We start from the raw sequence: 21613 nt of genomic DNA on the forward strand, positions 1-21613 counted from the left end.
ACTTTAACTTGAGTAAATAATTATATTTTCTTTGTTTCTTTTTAAATCAAGCACTGGCACTACTACCTAAGTATTTGTGTTTTGTGGGTTTGTGGACGTGCACCACCTCAGACATCCGTTATTACCGAGCTCATCACCGGCCCCTGAAAGCAGCATCAGCGCGTCCTTCCCGGGATTTTCACGCGTTCCGTTGCCATGGAGCTGAGTTTGTTTCCTTCCTCCGGCTCGGACAAAGTGAGAGGTTGTGCTTTAAAATGAAGGAAGGAGCCTGTGGAAAAACTCTGAATAGTTGTGTGTATCTTGAGTATCCAGACCAGCTGGGTATGCGGACAACAACGGGCAACACGTTTTAAAGTTGCCCCGCAGCGAAAGGAGCCAACGAGGGCAAACAAAGGTGGCTAGCTGACGTTCCCGGTATGCAGGTAAATAACTGAATTATATCCTCCAAACTTCATTTGTCTTGTTAATAATTCAAACATTCAGCAGCAGACCAAAACAAACTATAATGTTAGTGATTTTTTTGCACTGCACGACTCAACGCTACAAGGATAGAAGCGTGTTTCAAAGTAGCGTCAGGAAGTGGCGTTCAGCTAGCTTAATTAACATTTACATACTGAAACAGCTTTATCACTAAATTTAAATTGATGTGATCTAATTAAATGGAGGTCAAACTCGATTATCGTGGATGAAACAGCATGAAAAATATGTACAAAATACAGTTCTCATTCAAAGTAACATTGGAAGAGTTTGTGTTGAGTGCTCTCTGTAATGGCTCTGGACACTGTTGTTAAGTGACATCACTAACAACACTTTTGCTCTGTGTCCATTTAACATTACAGAGTTACTTTCACTATGTATTTAAAATGTTTAGCACATTGCATATTGTTTCAGGAAGTCCATTTGTCTCTTTTTCCAGCAGCCTCTCTCTGATCTCACAATGAGCAGCAAAGTAGCAGAAGGCCGCCTGCCGGTCCTTCAGGTCTACCGCTTGCTGCAGAGTGTCCATGAAGGTGATGAGGCTCACATAGAGAAGATGGTGAACCTTGGGGTGGAAAACCTCATCAATCTCACTGAGCCACAGGACGGCACAGGGGTGCTTCACGTGGCAGTTTCAGCCAACAACCAGGGTGACGATCCTCTTCCTTGCTCACTTATATACAGTGGTATATAACCCCCATCCACAGAAAAACCCATGACTGCACCAGTCAGAATCATTTTCTTTTAATTCAAATGCAAAATTATCTTTTGGTGTGTGGGAGCCTACAGAATTGCTAACTTTTCAAAAATATTTCAGTACAAAGTCTATTACTGTTGCCTAGCATAACATACACACATGTTAATAGTTTGTGCATGAGGCAGAAAACAGATGAGTAATACTGTAACTAAATAAAGTTGGCTATAATCATCAATTCTGTATCGGTTATTAAGTCACATAATCTAAAGAATCTTGGACAAATAGTTTGATATATAGAATGTATTGCAAACCAAAAGGTAAAGTGTAGTGATTTCATTCTCCTAACCTCTCCCTGACTCCACTCAGATCTGGTCAGATTCCTTCTCTCCAAGGGAGCACACCCCAACATCCAGGACAAAAAGGGCCGCACCCCAATCATGTTAGCCGCTGAGCTGGGAAATGATGCCATAGTGGCACTGCTGGCACAGAACAATGCTAACCTGAGGCTCCAAGATGCCGAGGGCAAAGGTGAGCAGAAGCAGGCATCACTGTTTGCCATGTGCAGATGTTATATATCGTTACAGATTTTTTATGCTTTATTTGATGATAGATGTAGTTGCCCAAATGTGGCAATATTGAAATTTCAAGCAAGCTGAACAACAAACAGTTTTCAAAACACAGTACAAATACAACAACTACACATAGCAATAACTATAACACGTGTTAATATTTGTTTGACAAAATTATAAGTTGATTAATCTAAGAAAGGATTTCTAGAGTAATTGCCGCCATGAGTAATCATTAGTCGTAGCCATTCGGATAATGTATTTTTGTTTGTACATTACAGAAATGTAATTTGGAAATCCTGTGATCCAAATGTGACCCTGCTTTAACTCTCAAATTGAGTGACAGTCCTCATCAACACAACAGCTAAAGTGCAACCTCCCCTTTTCTATTATATTTTCAATTATCAGTCCAGGAAATCATTTTCACCTAAGTCAAACTCTTTCATAATGCACAGGAATAGTCAATAATTTATATGACTTCAATCATTAGAGGTAATGGAGCAGCTTTGCTTCCACTAATGTATTCTCATTTGAGCTTGACGTGTCGAGGTGTTTTCCATATCAAGTTAGACCAGCCGGTTCCTTCTGATAGCTTGGCCTTGTCTTACAGCCCATGACAATGCATGGTGCCTCTGTTTAGATATTAATGCAGTAGCAGTATCCCAGACAGCTCCAATCAGAGAGCCCAAGTTCTTCTTCAAGACCTTTTTTAACCACTTGCAATAATCACCACAATTTCATCGTGTCCCAGGAATCAATTTCTACAAATGGCTCTTTTTTAAAGATAGGTGAACGAGAAAAAGGAAGTGAGAGAGGGAGAGAGAGATCTTGAGTTGCAGGAACATATTTGCAAATGTGCATAAATGCATGCTTTTGTATAATATACTGTAGGTTTTACGTGATTGTGTGTGTATGTGGGTCAGCACATGTGTATGTCTAATTACAGATCAACCTCTAATAGTGATCCTCTCCTGTGAAAGATGTTGAGTAACCTGATATCATCCGGCTGTCCCAAAGGACTGGTTCAGCCCAGTCTCAACACTCACAGCCTGCCAGCCAAACCTTTTTTCACAGTGTCAGCAATCACACACTTGCTTGTAGTGTTGTGTTTAGTTTGCTTTACTTTGACATTTAAATACACCAGTATTACTGTAGTTGGGGAAAATACTTTTACAGTCACAATCATGGCTGAAGTGCCACAGCAAGTATCTTATCCACTCTGCTACCAGGAAGACCCTGCCTACAATCATATTTATTAATATTGGGTAACAACACAAAAGCCAAATTTGAATGTGACATTTCTACCATTTGTTTCTTTAGGTGTGCTGTTCTACTGTATTTACCCCACCAAGCGTCACACCCGCTGCCTTCAGTTGGCACTGAAATACCAAGCAGACCCCAACAACATGTCCACAGAGGGGACTCATATCTTTCAATTGATGTGTGAAAAAGCTCAGGAGTGCACCCCCTTGTGTCTCATCATGCTTGATGCTGGGACAGACCCAAATGCAACAAATCAGGTTAAAATTAGATGTAAACTGAGAAAGTATGAAAACAGTAGTGTGATGATGCAGCTGAGAGGTCTTTCTTTGCTTTTTGTAGAACCCTGACTGACCCTCTCCTCTCCACAGAAAACTGGCACTACAGCATTGATGGAAGCAGCCAAGGCAGGCTCTGTGCAGCTCGTGAGAGCCATTCTTAAAAAAGGGGGAAATCCTAATGCCTTGGATCGAAAACGCTTCACAGCAGTGCACTATGCTGCCATGGGGGGCTTTTTTGAGGTGAATCAGCTGCTCAGACAGCCAATGTCAATTTTTACTCTTTACTACTTATTGATTAACAGGAATATGATAAACATAGATAAACACTGGGTTTTGAATATCTTATCTTACTACTGATTCTCAGCTATTTTCTTTTTTATATCAGACAACATTTAAAAATCGCTCTCACTAAGGTTCACAATTTCCTATTTAGTTTAGAAGTCTTCTTCTCTGTGGTACTTTGTGCCTTGCAGGTGGTCCAGGCACTATCTGCTTACTCAGCAGACATGGGAGTAATCAACCTTGAGGACTGCACAGCGCTACACTACGCTGCTGCCACCGGCAATGCTAACTGCTGCAAGTTCCTGGCACAGAGAGGTAGGAGTAGGGAGAGATAATAACCTTCCTGGTGTCAGTAGAGTGATTTCAAAAATAAGGCAAAGATGTGACTACTACTCCTACTACCTGTCAACACAGGGTCTTTATTGATCTCTTTTTATGTTTGTATGGTGAAAGCTTTTATACTGTTTATGATGCATTTAGCAAGAGGATTTTTTTTTTTTTGCTTGGTTTGCAAACACAGTCCCGAATGTTTGTAGTTTTTATAAAACTGTGCTGTGTGTTTAGGTTGTAACCCTAAACTCAAAAACCAGGAAGGTTTGCTACCCCGTCAGATTGCCAAAGACACTGGTCACAAAGCAGCAGCCAAGGAGCTCAGAAAGGCAGAGAGGCAACATGGGAAAGGCAACAAATCCAGTGTCAACCTCCTGTCAGATCTCTGGGCCCTGACTCTCCACGACTGGTCACACGAGTGTGAGACTGAAATACGGCAAGCCTTTGAGAACAAAACAGATACAGTTACAACAGAGATGTTTATTTCAGTCTTAGAAGTACTAAGAGCTCCAGTTGAACTCGACCAGCTTCAAACCATCATCGCAGCTCACGACAAAGGCAAAGAGGGTTGTGTCAACATTAATGATTTCATCAAAGGAGTCAAATACATCAAGAAACCGTTTCTCCTTTCTTCTTATATGCCTAAAAAGAAAAAGGGAGAAAAGGGTGGAAAAGGAGGTAAAAAGAAGGGTAAATTCGTCCTTCCTTTGCCAATTTGTACTCTCCCACAAGAGTGCATGCCCCGACGACCAGATGGAGGTCCACCCCACTGCATGATTGAGATGTATTACAACTGTTCAGACATCCGCCGATTCAACCGCGATCACCCACCAGAACATCCGATAATGAACGACTCAGGATGGTACATGGAGAAACCAGAGAAGGTCTATGTCAGTATCAACTACTGTGTGAAAAGTGGAGATCTGGAGTCTTTAGATCTGGCTTTTAGTCAGGGGGTTCCTGTAGATGTTCAAGATCAGTTTTACAAGACCCCACTGATGGTGGCCTGCTCCAGTGGCAACTATGAGGTGGCTCAGTACCTCCTCAGCCAGGGGTAAGAAAGCTCATGTTTTCTTTCTGGTCTTTGAATCTTTTTTTATTTTGTGAAAACTTGTTATCACTAATTAGTGAAATCTATATGAAATAAAATTATATATATGTATATTTACATTTATACTGCAACCCTTAAGATTTTAGTTCTTATTTGATTTATTGACACGCATTGCTTCTGGTGGTATTATCAAGGGGAAGGGTAATAATACAAGTCCCAGAATTCTTGGAATTGAGAAATATTTTACAGTGCACAATGTTTGCATAAAAAGTTTGTTGGATTATTATTAACACCAAGTAAGTTCCAACTTTAGTTTCAACACATGTTTTATGCAAAATGTTTTTAACAGTGTTTGAAAGCTGACAACATTTTGGAAATACTCTTCACTGGTATGTTCAGGGATACTTGGATATTTAATATTTGAGATTTGGCAAACCATAGGCATGAAGAGAGCAAGTTTTGACTTAATAATAACTTCCTGACAGGGCGGATGTGAATGCCCATGACCAGTTCTTCTGGACACCCCTACACCACGCGGCTCATGCGGGTCAAGTGGAACTTGTTGAACTTCTGGTGGAGGCTGGGGCCAACATAGATGCCCAGGCCCTGAGTGGAGGCACACCCCTCATGAGGGCCATTGAGAGTTCTCGACCCTCCTGTGTGGACTTCCTCATTAAGGCCGGTGCCAATGTTACTGCAGAGAATAAGAAAGGTATAAATGAGTTCAATGCGGACTAGTAACAGAGTTATATAAACATATGGAAAAATAAATAAATTGAGCTGCATACAATTTAAAGGAGCTGTACACAGTAAAATATAATATATGTTTTGTACCTCCATTTTATTATATTGGTTTCTTTAACTAGTTAAATTTACCAACACTGCAGTTAATCTAGCAAACTATCTTTCTTTTAAGGTCACTTTTGTTACATCTAGTATTTTTTGATTGAAAATATTTTAATTCTTTGCAGAACAAAACTGCCTCGACATTGCTAGAGCATTCGCAGACTCCAGGATAATAGACTTGGTCAAAGAAAAAATTGATTCTCTTCCCAAAGCAAAGGAGACAGCGAAGGGAAAAGGAGGCAAAGTTCAAAAGCCTAGGTCTGCCAAAGACAAGGTATCTAAGTAACTTGATTAAAATCTATTTGGAATTCTGCTACAAAAATTACAAAAATATGTTGCTGTTATTTTTTTCTTTTACCTATTTTTTATAATGTGTTATGTTACAACTACACCCCACTGATGCTTGAATTAGGAATTTCTAAAATGGTTTAATTTTGTTATTAAGCCTCTGAAAGTAATAGGTGTAGTTATAGCACACATTCATTAGGAAAATTCATAGGTTATATTGTATCTTTGAGCAGCAGTTCTTGGGGGCAAGAAAAACTATCAGACAGAATAAATTGCATACAGGTACATTAAGGAACTGTCTACCCCCCACTGTGACTTATGAGCAGGTTGTTCACTAAATAATGTATGGACCCTCCGAACATAGAACAAGTGTGTTTCAAGAAAACCAAACTTCGCAATGGTATAAAATAACTGATATGGACTTTACTCATAGTCACTGAATTCATCTGAAACCAAACAATGTAAACAAACAAAAGAAGCCTATAGAGACATGAAAAGGTTTAGGATTGTTGATCTTTATGTCAACCTGATGTATTTCCCATATCACCAGTCAGTCAGTTCAGTTGTCTGCCTTCATGTTATCTACGTAACAGAAGCTCTGTTATGTAGATAACAGAGCTTCTCAGTGCTGTTGAAGTAGCGGCCTCTGGCTTTCAGCTGGACACAGTGTGTTCAGTGTAAAGCAGCTGAGACCAGGCTTAGGACCTTCAGTTGCAGTCCAACGTGACACCACCCTCAGGCGAGAGAGTCAGGAGCAAGTTAAATATGCAGATATAGTCATCAGGATGTGCAACATCTACAGGCAAGCAAAGTAATGGTGTGTGTGTGTGGGTGTGTGTGTTAGGTGCTCTCCTAGTTACTAATATAATTTCAATGTACTCTGACTCTCATCACCCTCTCTCAATTCCTTCTATGGTTTATTTAAAAAATCAGAAATCAGAACTTCGAAAATCTTTGGTGAGCTACACCCCCCTCCAAAAGTATTGGAACAGTAAGGCCAGATCCTTCATTTTCGCTGTAGACTGAAAACCTTTGAGTTTGACATGAAAAGATGAATATGAGACAAAAGATCAACATTCAGCTTTTATTTACCAGTGTTTACGTCTGCATTCAATTAGCAACTTAAAATATGGCAGCTTTTGTTTGAACCCACCGATTTTTCATGTGAGCAAAAGTGTATGTCCTATTACAGTGATTATTTAAACAAAAAATATCACTGAATGTCTACGCTCAGTTTCATTTGGGTTTTGCCTGTCCAGACAGTATTTATAATTAAGAGGTGCAACAGACATGAAATTGGAATTTCATTGGAAAAAAAAGAGCACCGAGGCACTAAGTAACAGACTTTGAACAGGTAGACTAAGGAAGACAACAGAGCTGAGAGCTGTAAAGAAAGACCTGAAAATAACTGGTAGTGACATCAGCAACAACCTTGAGAGGGCAGGAATGAATGAGACAGACAGGATCAGCTCATGGTCGCAAACATACAAGTTTATCTGTGAAACACGGTGGAGATAATGTCATGGCTTAGGCTGCATGGCTTCTTTTCTGTTTTTCTTTCTTGTTCGAGGTTTTGTCTTATTTCTTCATGTCAAACTTAAATGTTTTTAGTCTCCAGAAAAAATAAAGCAACTGGCCTCACTGTTCCAATACTTTTGGAGGGAAGTGTCAATGTCTGTATTATGACCTCAGTCTGACACTCATGTCAAGGTCATGATCTTTGCTTTTATAGCACATGCATGAAGTACTTCAAATCTGAAAAGTGCTGGTATCCTCCACAGAAAGTTACACCAGAGGTTGCAGGGCACTCAGAGACATTGAGTCCGTCAACAGAGAAGACTCCTCAGAAGGATTCAAAGAGCATCATACTGCAAAACAGCAGGATCACTATGGGAAAAACCAACACTGTGGATATCAGTTTTGTGCCAAAAACAGTAGGTTTCACCAATGGAGCAGGCCATTTACTACGTTTGAATATACTACACATTATTCCTGTAATAACATCATTAAAAATACGTGTCTGTCTCAGGTTTGGGGGAAACCAGCCACCACCAGCCAGCTGATGTCAAAGATAGAGAGACAGAAGCAGCTCTTGTCCCTCGAGGTGGACTTTGATGACTTCATGACACCTTTCAGCCAGAACATCCAGAGGACAACGCCGGGGCTGGCAAAAACCACAAACTAGACTGGAAGGAGGTTAGACTAAGAGACACTCATTTGGGGTTATAGTCTGTAACCTGATGTTCTGGCCGCCTGCAAGAATTCTGGACACTGGCTTTATTTTGGAATTATCTATTTTCATTACCACTGCATTATTCAACTTTTTTTTTTCTTTTTAGTTTTTATTTCTTTTAAGTCTAAACTTGTCATTTAGAATCAGAACTTGTGTTATCAATACATAATGAGAAATTGTCAGGACAGTATATATAATTTCACAATGCAAATGTATCAAGGATATAATCAGCTTTATTTGAAATTCTATGAATAATAGTAAGAGGAATACTCAATTACAAATAAAGATCTTTTATTAGGTACTAATATCCAAACTGCTCAGCAGGGACTGTCTGAAAGTTATGAAACAGGGATTGATATTGCATAAAGTCTCGCCGTGACTTAGCTGATGGATACTGTATGACAGGCTACTCATTAACAACTGACCATTCACAGCTCTCGCTTGGTGCCAGAGAGTGTCGTGAAATTTGTGTGTGTCTATGCTAATGCTAATGACAGTACTCACTGGGTTGATTCTATCCTTTTTTAATGCTGTCCTCTCACAACTAGAGGGTAACAGTGTTGTTGCGATAGAGTGTATCTGATAAAGCAAAATAAGACATAAAACATTACAGTAAACTTGGATAGTATAACTTCAAATCATCACATAATATACTTATTGTAATATGCTCATTTAGATACTGCATAATATTTAGTAAAGTACACACAGTTTTGGTGTTACAAGTTAAAACTTAGAACTGAAATGTAGGGAAAAACTGTACTGTACATATATACTGCAGTTAGGAAGTAAGTTTAAATCCTCCCCTGACTCTGCAGTGTCTGGAACTGCAGTGTGAGACACAAAGAGTGTGGTAGAAGTGACAAGAGGGAGCAGCTGAGGAGGAAACAGGAGTCTGGTGGATCATTAAATGAGTAACTTGTCTTTCCTTCTTTTCTGAAACTTTTTTTGTTGCATAAATATATGCACAGATTCAAATACTATACACACATACTGCAGTTACACAAAAGAAACGCATAAAATAATCACATTACAGATAAAATTCCTGAATTGCATTACTCTCCCTTCACCACATCTCAGCTCACAAACACTATCAATGGAAACACAAAGAGGGAATTTTGTCCTAAAAGTTGTGCATTAATACCGTGGTCAGTATCAACAGGACTGACTGTTCCTGCTCTCCAGCCTGATGCAGTTCCGCACTGAAGCCAGCGTGTGGCACTGTTTGGCAAATTTAACAACGCTTGGGTTTGGTTGTTTATTAAGCTGAGAGAACAGAAAACTTGGAGGCAGCTCTTGTGTTTCTAGCACAGAAAGACATCAAAATGGCAGCCATGGATGATTACTGTTCTTGTTTTAGCAACTCGAACCACCCTTTTCAAATACAAATGAGAGGAGAGTGTTATGAATTTACCTTTATTCTGTCTGTTTTACCTTTACTTCGATGAAGTGAATGTATAAATAGCTTAAGCTTGGTACCTTACTGGGAAGCTGAACAGTGTCTGGGTCATATTTTAGTTGTTTATGTGCATATCCGGAATCATCTGAGATAACAAGCATCTTTTTCAGTGTTAAATGTCGCATTGATGCACACTCCCATGATCACCACCACCATCACCAGATAAAATTAGATTATAGCGTTCTCAAGGTCCATGGGGACGCAGTTATATAATCAAATATAGGGGCAGAGGGGGTGGGGGTAACAGCTTTGAGGTCCATAATACAGGGCCCGAATTGTAGAAATATACATAGTCATAGTACCACTGAAGACACGGACATGAGGAGAGAAACAGGCAATGGATAAGAGCGATGCAGAGGAGGAGAGAGGAATATGAAAGCAGAGTCATGAGGCAGAAAGAGGCACGTGCATATGCAAAGAAAACTGTATGGAGAAAGACAGAATTAGAGAGTGAAAAACATCACTTGAAGTCCAGCAGAGCCATTCATAATGAAGCAAAAAGGTGAACGGACATGAGGAAGGGAGAGGAGGTTTAGAAGAGGGGGTGGGGTTGGGGGGTGGAGAAGGAGCACGACGGAGGAATGAGAGGGGAAGCAGAGGAGTGGGCGGGTGGAAAAGATGAGGGCTTTTCTAGCACAATCAGTGGCACACAGGTTAGAGGGGAGTAAACAAGGCTGCTGGCTCTGATAGCTGGCCGTGACGCAGTGTGTCTGTCAGGGCGTGGGCTCGAGCAAATATGGTCATGCAGTATGTGTACTTGTGTGTGTGCGTGGCTGGGTGTATTCTGGATGTTGTAGGAGGATGTGTCTGTGGAAAAAACGTGTACATGATAAGTTCATGATCCTAAAGATCTGCTGTGTAACATTAGTGTTTCTACATGACAGAATGTTTGCTGTGTGTTGTAGTGTATTTATTCTATGCATGTATGTATTCCTGTGTGATTTCTGCATCACTTTTTATGGAAGTGTATTTTGCCTTTCCTCTGTGAAAACATCCGTTTTGTGTGTCTTGTGCTAAAATGTCTATACTCTCTCCTCTCCTCTCCTCTCCTCTCCTCTCCTCTCCTCTCCTCTCCCCCTTCCTCCCCCCTCTGCTGAGTATCAGTCTGAGCTCAAATCATTGTGTGTTGCTGCCAGCAGCACTGCAGTCTCCCAGCTTTGGTCCTGCACCGCTTACTCAGCACTCAGCACTCCAACCCTTTACTTCCCAAAACAATCCGCTGGGAGCCACCACCACCACCACCACACACACAGTATATTAGGTTTACCACACGGTAAACACATGGTATTGTTATCTTTTGTAGCATTACTTGCATTAGGTATGGATACACACAGACACATATGCTTACACATGAAGATAATCCAAAGAGTGCATACATTATGCAAGGAAGCATACACGCAAACACTAATTTACACTACACATGTCCACACAGATGCACTGTCAGTACAGCTGGTTTCTGCATGCGACTGGATGAGCAACATGCAAACTAGCGCTGCAACTATGATTATTTTAATTAATTAATCTGCCAGTTGTCTTGAATTGTTCTAATTGTCAATAAGACAGCACAGTATGAGTTTACTGAGATTTTAAAGAGGCAGCAAACCTTACCATCTTAAGCATCCCAACCAGAACATCAAGCTTGACAAAAGACAGACAGGACAAGAAAAGGATAAATCAATGATCATAATACACTCCATAATCACTTCATCAAGTACACCATAGCAATCTAATTGAATCCATTATTCTGGCTTTACAGTTTATGCTTTAGTGGTGGTGTTCTGCTGTATTACATTGAAATGTATAATATTCTTTCCCCCTCATGTTTAGAAAGTTAATGAGCAAAATACTTGAAACACTGCTCAAAATCTAATGCAGCTAAACACCACTGCAAACTACATCTTAAACTATAAACATATAATCGAATTAATAAGTCTCAAACAGTGTCAGAACATTAATATTTGTATAAAAGAACAGTAGAATTTATGGCAGAGCTGTGGTGGGTTTGCATTAGATTTTACACATGCACCTGATAAACATATACAGTAGTAGTAGTAGTAGTAGTAGTAGTGGTAGTAGTGGTAGTAGCAGACCAACTGCAGTTTAATAAAGAGGCAGACTTTCATTTTAATGTAATGATATTTAATTTATTTATTTTATTGGTATTAAACACAGGATGTGCCCCTATCTTAAAACTACAGTAGACTAAATATATTCACAAATTCAGGTTTAAACAAAATCCATTATCTGTAATTTCACGCTAAGATGGATTTAGTGCTTATGGTTTGTCTCCCAAAGAACCAACACTCAGTAAGTACAGCAGCCCAGTAGCTGTGCTATGGAAGTGCTGTGTCTAGTGAAACAATGGCGACATACAGATACTGGTTTACCATCCATAATTAAAGAGGGAGTCATGTTTCCCACCAGCCTGACTCACTGCATGCAACACAGCAAGACCACGCGTGTGTCCTGTACACTATGTATTTATACTGCAAGCAGTTTTTGTTTGTTTGTTTGTTTGTAGCGGTTTGGTACCTGTGCAAGTTTAGTGATAGGGCAGATGTATTTCTGTGTGTGTTGCAGTGATTCATCATTCATTAGTGCAGCCTTTTCAGCACCATAGATCTTTTTAGCTTTCCAAAGTATAGATTCCAATTTGCTGCAGACCTGGGACTTTTATTATGAGAATATTGATTTGAATTTCATAGTGAGATCAATAACGCTGGGTGGTAAACGGAGGACTGGGTCTTGGCTCAGATAAACAGACCAGTTCCTGGGAAAGAGACCAAAAACAGATACAATAAATATTTCACTCAATAAATTACAGCTGCAACATTTCACTGACTGTACTTCCTTTGTAAAAAGGTATATTCAAAAGGTGTTATTTGTAAAAGATGAATCAAAACTCATATGTTTATCTCAATCTTTATTTTTCTGTAGAGCCCCTAAATGTTCTATACTAGACTGAAACTCGACCCCCAAGCTCTGTCTAAAATTCCAGCATCATGAAAATACTAAACTCTTTTGTGTTATCATTTGTAATGCTGTTTTTGTGAGAGATTGATCGGCTTTACTGAGCTTTTCTTCACCTGCCTGCCTCTAATTGCAACAACACAAGTTCTTTATGCCCTAAAAACTGCTCATTAGTGTTGCTGGCAGTGATCTTGAAAACCGTAGGGGTGCCTATAGACTAAAATCAAACTAGCTTCTGTCTTATTTTGCTTTGGCTTTGAGTGTAAAATACTTAAATTGCCACGGTCTGTGATATATTAGTGCAACATCAATAAGTTAAAACATCCCATTTTCAAACAAAGCACAAATGATGTCACAGAAACAACCACAGGGACGTGAAGGATGTTTCTGCAAAAGTGTACTTGTACAACTGTGATCCCTTTAGAACCATGTACATAAAGAAAGTAAAACAATAGTGGTATTGAACGTGACAATGGCACCTGGTTCTGGAAAGCTTGTGACATCAATAGTGACGTCCCTCATGTCTGTCCTGTTCTTATGAACCCAATGTCACAAGAATACTTTCAGGGAATTTCATTACATCTGGCACAAAGTTCCACTTGAACTCATGAATGAACAGATTAGATTCTGGTGGCCGAAGACCAAGGTAACTGTGACCTCACATCTGTCCTATTGCTGTCAACACAATGTCAAGACCTGGAGGTAATTTCATTCCTTTTGGCACAAACATCCACTTGGATGAATTGATTAAAACATGAGTCTGGACAGACAGCCTGACGGGTTGGCAGAGGCATACAATCGCAGGGCACCAATTCTACTTAGCATTAAATCTGGCCTGCTTCTGCTAAACTAACTGTACTACCTGCCTGGTGTCTGCCCTGAAGACAGAGTTAACTGTTAGCTCGTGGACGTAGACCATGAAAAAAAAACTGCATTGATGCAAAACTGTCTGTTTCTGACACTGGCTGTTTCTTTACCGTCAGGCATGTGTCATGTCTGCTGTTAGAATAAAGTTTAAAAGCTGTTGTTATGTCTTTGCATGTGGTTTTGTTCTGTACTGCAGTATCATCTGCACCTTCTCTAAGCTGTCTCATTCAGTTCAGGAGAGACGGGCTCGGGCTCACTTTCCCTCTTCTAATACACACTCGCGCACACATGCTCATGCACACACACTCCCTGTTGATTAAAGCCTCCTCGGTGGCCAATTGCTCAGCAGCAGTTGGATTCCTGAGCAAGAGGGACATTTTAATCAAACGTCAACCTGGAAACACAGTCATAAAATATGAATGTGATAAAGAATTGTCGGTAGGGCTTTCTGATAACCCTATAAATAATACAGGCGAATTTTATGTAAAATGAAAGGGTGACAAGAAGACAGAATAACTTTTCAAAATCCTCCTGCCGTTCATGCATTAGGCCCTGACTGGTAATGTTCAGGATCATTCCAGTGGTTTTATTCAAATCTCTGGATCTCTGATATATATTTATCTTGTAAACTATCAAATGACCTAATGAGGAGTCTGAAGAGTTTTTATCACTTGTGATTATATTTCTTATTAGCATTGTTTCCCTTCAACCTGAGTACATCACATTTATCATTCTCATTGTATAGTCTCACTGCATGGTAATGATGTTGCATCTAGTTTGCTGCAGCCAGAAAAGCAAAATATGAGGAAACTGTTAACCAAACACCAAACCCATCCCTGAATATTTATATGTCCCTGATCTTATCATGTATGCCTGTAAAGATAGAAATGTGCTGCAGGGTATTGGAGAGTTGCAGTGGTTAGAGGTTTGTTTCCTGACAGGGAGGAGTTGGAGTGAGCAGCAGAGGAGGAGGAGAGTGAGGAGAAGAAAAAAAAAAGATCTGCATGGGGTTATTTTAGGTCAAGACAGGGAATGCTTTGGTTTTTAAGTCAGACACAACAGAGGGTGAGGTGAGCTTCAGTACGATTGTGTATATGTGTGTGTGTGTGTGTGTGTGTGTGTGTGTGTGTGCGATAGAGAGGTGAAGCAGTGGACAGATAGAGTTGAGAAGTGGAATTAAAAAATTGTCCTGTCATTGCTGCATCGCGAAATGCCACGCAGGAGAAAAAGGGTGTCAGAGAGGGAAGGCTGATTATTTTTCTAGGAGGAGGTGGCTATGACTGGGGGGCAAGGGGAGTGTATGCAGCATTTAAAAAAGAGGGGTGTTCTCCCAAAGCCAGGCAGCCACTGCAGAACCTGTAGAGGAGAATGTTTTTTTTTTTTTTTGGTTAGGCTTTTGTTATGCTGCTGCACCGCTGAATAAATGAGAAGGGGAGGAGGGGGAGCAGCTTGGTCTGGGGCTTTTTGTCCACCTCCCACTTCTTGCTCTTCTTCCTCTTGTTGTTCTCACTGGTGTCTCATCTATCTGCCTTTTGCTTGACTCTCTGCTTCATTCTGTCCTTATCCTCATTTTCCTCCCGGCGGGTGTGTGATACCTGGTGCCGCGCTGTCCAGAACTAATCTGGCATCTTTTCATCAAGGTGTCTCAGAGTCTTGCTGTGTGCAGGCATTGCACAGCTAGCCAAGAACTCTACTTTTCCTTATTAGCTGCATCAGTGTCTGCCAAATAGTAACTTAGCACTATTGCACAAAACTTCTGAATTTGTCTGCGAGACGGTTTAAAGGGGTACACTATGTGAAAGTGAAATATCAAGAGGTGGTAAAATTACATAAACACAATACTCAAGTGAACTGTTAACTCGAGGTAAAGTACATTCTCTAAAATATACTTGCATTGGTACAAAAGTACAAGTACTCCACCAAGAACATAAAATACTGAAGTTGATGCTGTAGAAAACACAGTTGTATAAGGCTATTCCAAATTCTTTTGACAGCTGATTAAGCCATTGTACTATAATACTGTACATCTTCATTTTTAAGCTGATTATATTTTTTATTAAGCATTTCCATCTGCAAAGTCAAATGAATGTAGCATGATATAAAAATACTCAAAACTGTATATAAGCACAGTTCTTGACTAAATTAACTGAAGAAAAGTAGATTTCCGAAAATGTCAGACTAATTCTTTAAGAATTGATGCACATTAGAACAATGATAGCCTCTTGGAAAAAGGCCTGCATATTTTTAAATTTGTAAACATTTGTGAAAAAGGGGATACTGATATTAGATCACTGCTGAGTATCACCTGATACTGGATCAGGATTTCTAGAAACACACTGACTCTCCATGCTGATTTTAAAAGAATGAATGTTTGAACTGTAAATAACAATTAACAACTGATTCTGTTGATGACTATCACAGAATAGCGTGTTTTTTCCCCCCCGGCTTAATAAACTATGCAAATAATAAATGTTAATCTGTGTATCATCTGTGTGATGTTTCTCTTTCAGCATGCGTGGTTTCAACTACAGAGACAGGGAGAGAGACAGAGACAGCAAATTAGGACAAGAGAGAGTGAGAGTGAGCTGATAGAAGGGAAGGGAGCAGGAAACCAGTCCAAACATGGGCACAGGTGACGCACAGAGGATACCCAGTTTCCATAGCAACAGGCAGGTGCAAGACACTGGGAGCTAATCTAGCTTTCTGCTGAGGTGAAACATTTGCATGCACATTGTAGTGTGATTAGCCAACTTCACACACGTGTGTGTGTGATTGTTAGATGAGAATGCACAATACACACACACACCACGCAAACACGTGAAGCATTACGCTGAGATAAATGGTGAAGCGAACAGTGAAAACTTAGTACAAAGCAAAGCGAGAGGACGGAAGAAACACATATGTGAACAAGGTACCCGTAATAAAATAGATGTGATTGGCCAACCAGGACCCTGACCTAAGTGACCCTACACACACACACACACACACACACACACAGTAGGAAACACCTGACGCAGTGAAGATTCAGAAGGAAGGGAGGGGGATGAAAGGGAGTGTGCAAGGAGGAGAAAGATGAGGCAGGAGAGTAAGATTAAAGAGGAAGGGGAGCTAGGGGAAAGGAGTGTTGATCTGTACCCAGGGACTGTGATACATGGCGAAGAGGAGAGAGGAGAACAAGGAGGAGGTGTTATTGCATGGTGAGGAGAGAGTGAAACAGAAGAAAGTGGTTAAGGGAGAAGAACTGGTGAGGAGGAGGTGAGAAGGGGGAGGTAGAAAGGAGAAAAAGTTAAGGGAAGTAAAGGCAGCCATTTATAGTATTGGGTCTAGATATGGTGTAAGATTTTATTTTAAAAATAAATTGTGGACAAAAGAAAGAGATGTGTAGGCACTCTGAAGTGAGACATTTAAGTACATTTAAGATACCAGCTCCCATTATGTTACCATGTGATGTGATCCTTCTCCTGTTTTGGTTTAAAGCCACTGAATGTGTTGAATCTTTATGTGATTATGGCATCTTTGAAATGACCCTGATGGCATGAGTTCTGTGTGAATAAGAAATTAGTGAATAAGAATTAGTACAAGATGACTACTTTAGAGGGCAAGTGTTATATAAGAGATGTCCTGAACTGAGGATTGGTATCAGCGCAGAGCCAGGCACATGTTCCTTTCTTTGCTGAACTCTGCCATGTTTGGTCTGTCTCAGCCTGCTGGTGTTGCACTGATGGTGTCCTTTACAGCACAGCATTCTGCTGCATCGGAGAGTGAACATTATACTCAGCCACAAGGGCAAGTGACTGAGCTCAGATACTGAAAATGTTAAAATGGGGCTCAACTCCAAAAATGCTATTTATTACTAGCAAAAAACAGTGTGCAAAACATTCTGTAGACTGTACCTTGGTTTGTATACAGCTTCAGTTTTTCTCTATTTGTTGGTGAAGATTCTCAGTCGTCCAAGGTAAAGTTATCTGGAAGTTGAGTCGTGGCAACTGGACTTACTTCTTGTTAGGTTGAAACTTCACTACTCATCCAAGTAGCTTCTGCAGTCTGAGGATAGTTGGTTAGAGCCCACAAATTTATCCTCCAGGTTTGGTTTCATTCCACTCCGCGTCTGAATAGGCTCGTTAGGTGGAACAATGGAAGGGGAGGTTATGAGGGATGCAATAGTCCCTAACCCCCCCTAACACCTAACATGGGTAATTAGGTGTGTCCTACCTAGTGCAGGTGTGAATTGGACCTGATCTTTCTGGGGATGGATGAAAGGGCAGCATGATAAACAGAAGACAGGTTGTGTCTAAGGCCTCCACCTCTGTTGAGTGGGAGGGTGTTGATTTGCACATGTAAGGCTTGCCTTACCCCTCTCTCAAACCACCTGTCTTATTTTGTCTTTATTGGACAGGGATGTTGTGTATGGGTAAGATTTAACCCAGTAATACAGTTAATTTAATTCACTAGGTCGGGTTATGCAAACAACCCAGCACTTGGGTCAAATTAACCTAACGTGTGTCCTGTCCTATAGTGACTCAGCAGCTGGGTTGAGGTTGGGTTATTTTTTTGGTAAATCTTTTTTGAGAGTACATTTTGTAAATTGTTATTTATTGTGATTTGGTAATAACTGATACCTGAATGTCTGTAGAGAGCGTGGTGGAATGTAGCATGTAGTAGAAGAAAATAACGCAGCGAGGAGAGGGACGGCTGCGTGAAGCAGAGTAAATTGAGATTGTGTCTTATGTCACAGTTAGCTTACAGTAAATTGTATGTTGTACATTTCATGCAATGATCTGTGGATTTCTTTATACAACCACAAGGGGGTGCTAAAGTCAGTCATTATCAGCCACTATACATAGTGGCTTTAATGGGCTTGTTTACATAATTTAACAGCAGTAAGTTAAGTAAAAAATTTTTTAAAGGCTAATAACATAATTTAACCAACTTTAAAAACTCCCCAGCATCTTGTCATTCTGTTTTGGTCTCTTCAATCTCCTCAAGGGGAGAAAAATAGGTCAGCCAAATTTAAGGGTTGACTTAGGAGAGTAGAAGGGAAAGTTAGAAGGCTAGAAGATATTAATCAGTGTATTTTTACCATGTTCCAGTGTTGTTGCCATAAAACTGTCTTACTCTCCCCATCCTGGTAAAGCGTTCATACTATTTCTCTGCTCACTGGGCACTTCAACCCATTTTATGCAGCAGCGAAATCTCAGCTGTTACACATACAACATTTTACACGCACACACACACACACACACACACACACACACGTGTGTCAAGTGTAATTTTATATATGGACATATGCACATATGGGAGATTGAGAGGACACACATTTTGAGTTCAGTCGGCAGTAATGTGCCATTTCCTGTGAGCTGGCCAGGAGGGATGTTAGATTCTGGGCCAGTGCACACTCGCAACTTATGTCCTGTTTGTTTCCTTTTCCTCCCCTGCTCTCCGTTTTGCTACATTACCTTGTGTAATATTGTGTTGCGTTACCTTATCTTGTGTAACTCTATGTGACAGTACGTAGGGTTTATGTGTGCTTTATTGTATTAGATGAAGTTCCTTGAAACCTTACATAATCTTATGTTGCATCATGTGGTGCTTTTTTTTTTCTCTGTCTGGCTGCTTCATCATACTCTGCCCTGTTCCCATCTCTTCATCTCTGGATTGTTGTGTTCAACTGTTTGAACTCAAGCCTCCTAACTTTGGGTTTTGCTCTTTTCTCTTCATTCACAAATTCATACGTACCACATACCATAGTACTATAAATCTGTTTTGTTTGCTAGACACTATAGAGAAGAAACAAGAGGTACAAACTGAACCAAAACGAGATGAAAGCACTGTGAGGAAGGTATGTCCAGGAAAACAAAAAGAAAGGAAAGGAAGTTAAAAAGCCATGGGTAGAGAAGAAAAAAAAAAGAAGCAGTGGAGGCACAGAGCTGTGGGTCGATGTGGATCGATTCCCCCTCTGACGACCATCCACACCATCGGATACACAACCTTCAATCCCACACTTATCAATGTCGCCACTCACTCCCAAACTATCAATACCTCACTTATTAGGCTGAATATCAGTCTTCCCAGTGGGTTGGATGAGACTAAAGGCTATTCTTCATGCATGTCTTTGCTAATGTGCGTTTGCTCACAGCTCAGCGCCTGTATAACGACAAAACACGCCTGCAGAGAAACGCGATAAGAAGTCAAACATAGAATTGCAACATGGAGGCTGCAGATACTAGGTCTGTGTATACTGTAAAACACACCAATAATCTTTCATAGAAAGTAGATTTACTCTTGTACTTTTCTGTATTTCAGTTGTATGCTACTGTATTTAATACTTCCTTGATATTTTAAATGATAGTAGTCTATCTTTATATTTATTGATTGATTTATTTGATCACTATGGTCAATTATAAATACCTATTTGAAAATCTAATAATGAACTATAAAGTAATATGTATATTAAGTTATATGGAGTAAAAGTATCAAATAGCACATAGAGTGCAATTTTGCAACATGTCAATCTAGTTAATTTGCCCTTTTGGCACTGATCAACAGAAAAAGACTCCTTCATGTTTAATTGTAAAGAGCTCACTCAGTAACAAAGTAATCAAAATGAAATAAAAATATTTGATTGCATAAGTGTTCACCCCCTTTTAAGTGACTCACATAAATTTCACTGGTGCAGCCAGTTAGTTAAATGAAGATCTACTTTGAGGGAGAGTGGCAAAGCTCACATAGTTTAGGCATGTGGAAGATTCTGGACTGGGTCTGTGCAACATCATGAAAACACCAACACCTCAGTGGTGGGAGCATCATGCTGTGGAAAACATGTGAAGGTGGAGGGACAACCTGATGCAGTCTGTAAGAGAACACTGAATTAGGAGAAAATTGGTTTTCAGTGACGCAAAAAGCCAAAGCTATGGTTTCAAAACAACAGTGTTAATGTTATGGAGTGGCCAAGTCAACGACTAGACATCAGCCAATGAATGGAGAATTTGTTGCTGGACTTGAAAAGGCGCTCATGTTCTTTATGCTACCTGAACAAGCCTGAGAGTTTTGCTAATAAGAAAACTGCAACTTCCATTACGACTGTAAAAAGTGACTTGAAAGGAGGTGAATACTTAAGTCTTATCTTTTCAATTTACTTATACTATTTTGTGGAGATGTTTTCAATTTTACATGAAAGAATCTGTCAGCTCTCTTTGGTAAAAGAACAGTAAATACAGTAATAATTTAATTTAACAAAATATACTGTAATAACTGGGATTTCAGCATCCCAAGCTACATTTTCCTCTATGGTTGCTTTGTGTTCTCGCTACAGTACAAATAAATATATGTACTACATATTTATATGGACATTTTGCTGAATTTACATAATATTTACAATATTTACAATTAGTAAATTATATTGTTCTTACTTAATTAAACACATAAAACACATTAAAAAATATATATTGTCATGAAAAAAGACCAAAAAAAATTGCAAGACTGAAGCCGCAAACCCTGAACTACGACTTCGTGGGGGTCAACTGTACATTTTTGAGGTGCTACCTGTACATTTCGTGCATATTTATTGCAATTGTTCATGTGTACAAACACAGTACCTACACAGCTTTTTGTAAACATTTTAACATTAGTGAAAGTAGTATTCTGTAGCACAACTGTAAATAGTTCATGTAAGTAAATGTTAACTGAATAAAGTATTAGCAGCAAAAATTACCCAAAGTATTAATCTACTGTATATAGCAATAATCTATAGCAAGAAATGTTTATTAATATAATTTAAAAGTCACACAAATACTAAGAAACCAAAGCATACATAAATGCACTCACTGGTATTTTAAACGTGTGGAATCTGCCCTGAGAAATACATACAAGCTTAATCCAATGGAACATTTCACAAGAGCCTAATCATATGAGATACAGTGTTCGTGACAAGCTCTCCAAAGACTGTTGAGAAAGAGGTCTAATACTGTGTTTGGTACGATGACTAAGGACTGATATTTGAGGGAAAGTAG

The 21613-nt window shown here is 39.7% G+C and overlaps 1 protein-coding gene across 4 annotated transcripts; it reads left to right on the forward strand.

Moving 5' to 3' along the window:
* Positions 1-210: 210 nt before the first annotated feature.
* On the forward strand, positions 211-9201 carry ankef1a (ankyrin repeat and EF-hand domain containing 1a). 4 transcript variants are annotated; one of them, XR_003297536.1, is made up of 11 exons: positions 211-422; positions 917-1127; positions 1541-1702; positions 3061-3260; positions 3372-3521; positions 3755-3878; positions 4128-4947; positions 5430-5656; positions 5916-6064; positions 6688-6895; positions 7860-7960. XR_003297536.1 is itself a non-coding variant. In XM_026340838.1 (11 exons), the coding sequence occupies exons 1-11, from the start codon at positions 417-419 to the stop codon at positions 8261-8263; spliced, it is 2358 nt and encodes a 785-aa protein (XP_026196623.1). In that variant the 5' UTR covers positions 211-416; the 3' UTR covers positions 8264-9201. The 4 variants fall into 4 exon arrangements, 3 of the variants coding, with proteins under 3 accessions (XP_026196623.1, XP_026196624.1, XP_026196625.1); XM_026340838.1 differs by lacking the exon at positions 6688-6895 and adding an exon at positions 8108-9201 and having other exon boundaries at positions 7860-8012; XM_026340839.1 differs by lacking the exon at positions 6688-6895 and adding an exon at positions 8108-9201 and having other exon boundaries at positions 920-1127; positions 7860-8012.
* The last annotated feature ends 12412 nt before the right edge of the window (positions 9202-21613 follow it).

The sequence above is a fragment of the Anabas testudineus genome, chromosome 24 (assembly GCF_900324465.2).
Source record: "Anabas testudineus chromosome 24, fAnaTes1.2, whole genome shotgun sequence".
Classification (NCBI taxonomy): domain Eukaryota; kingdom Metazoa; phylum Chordata; class Actinopteri; order Anabantiformes; family Anabantidae; genus Anabas; species Anabas testudineus.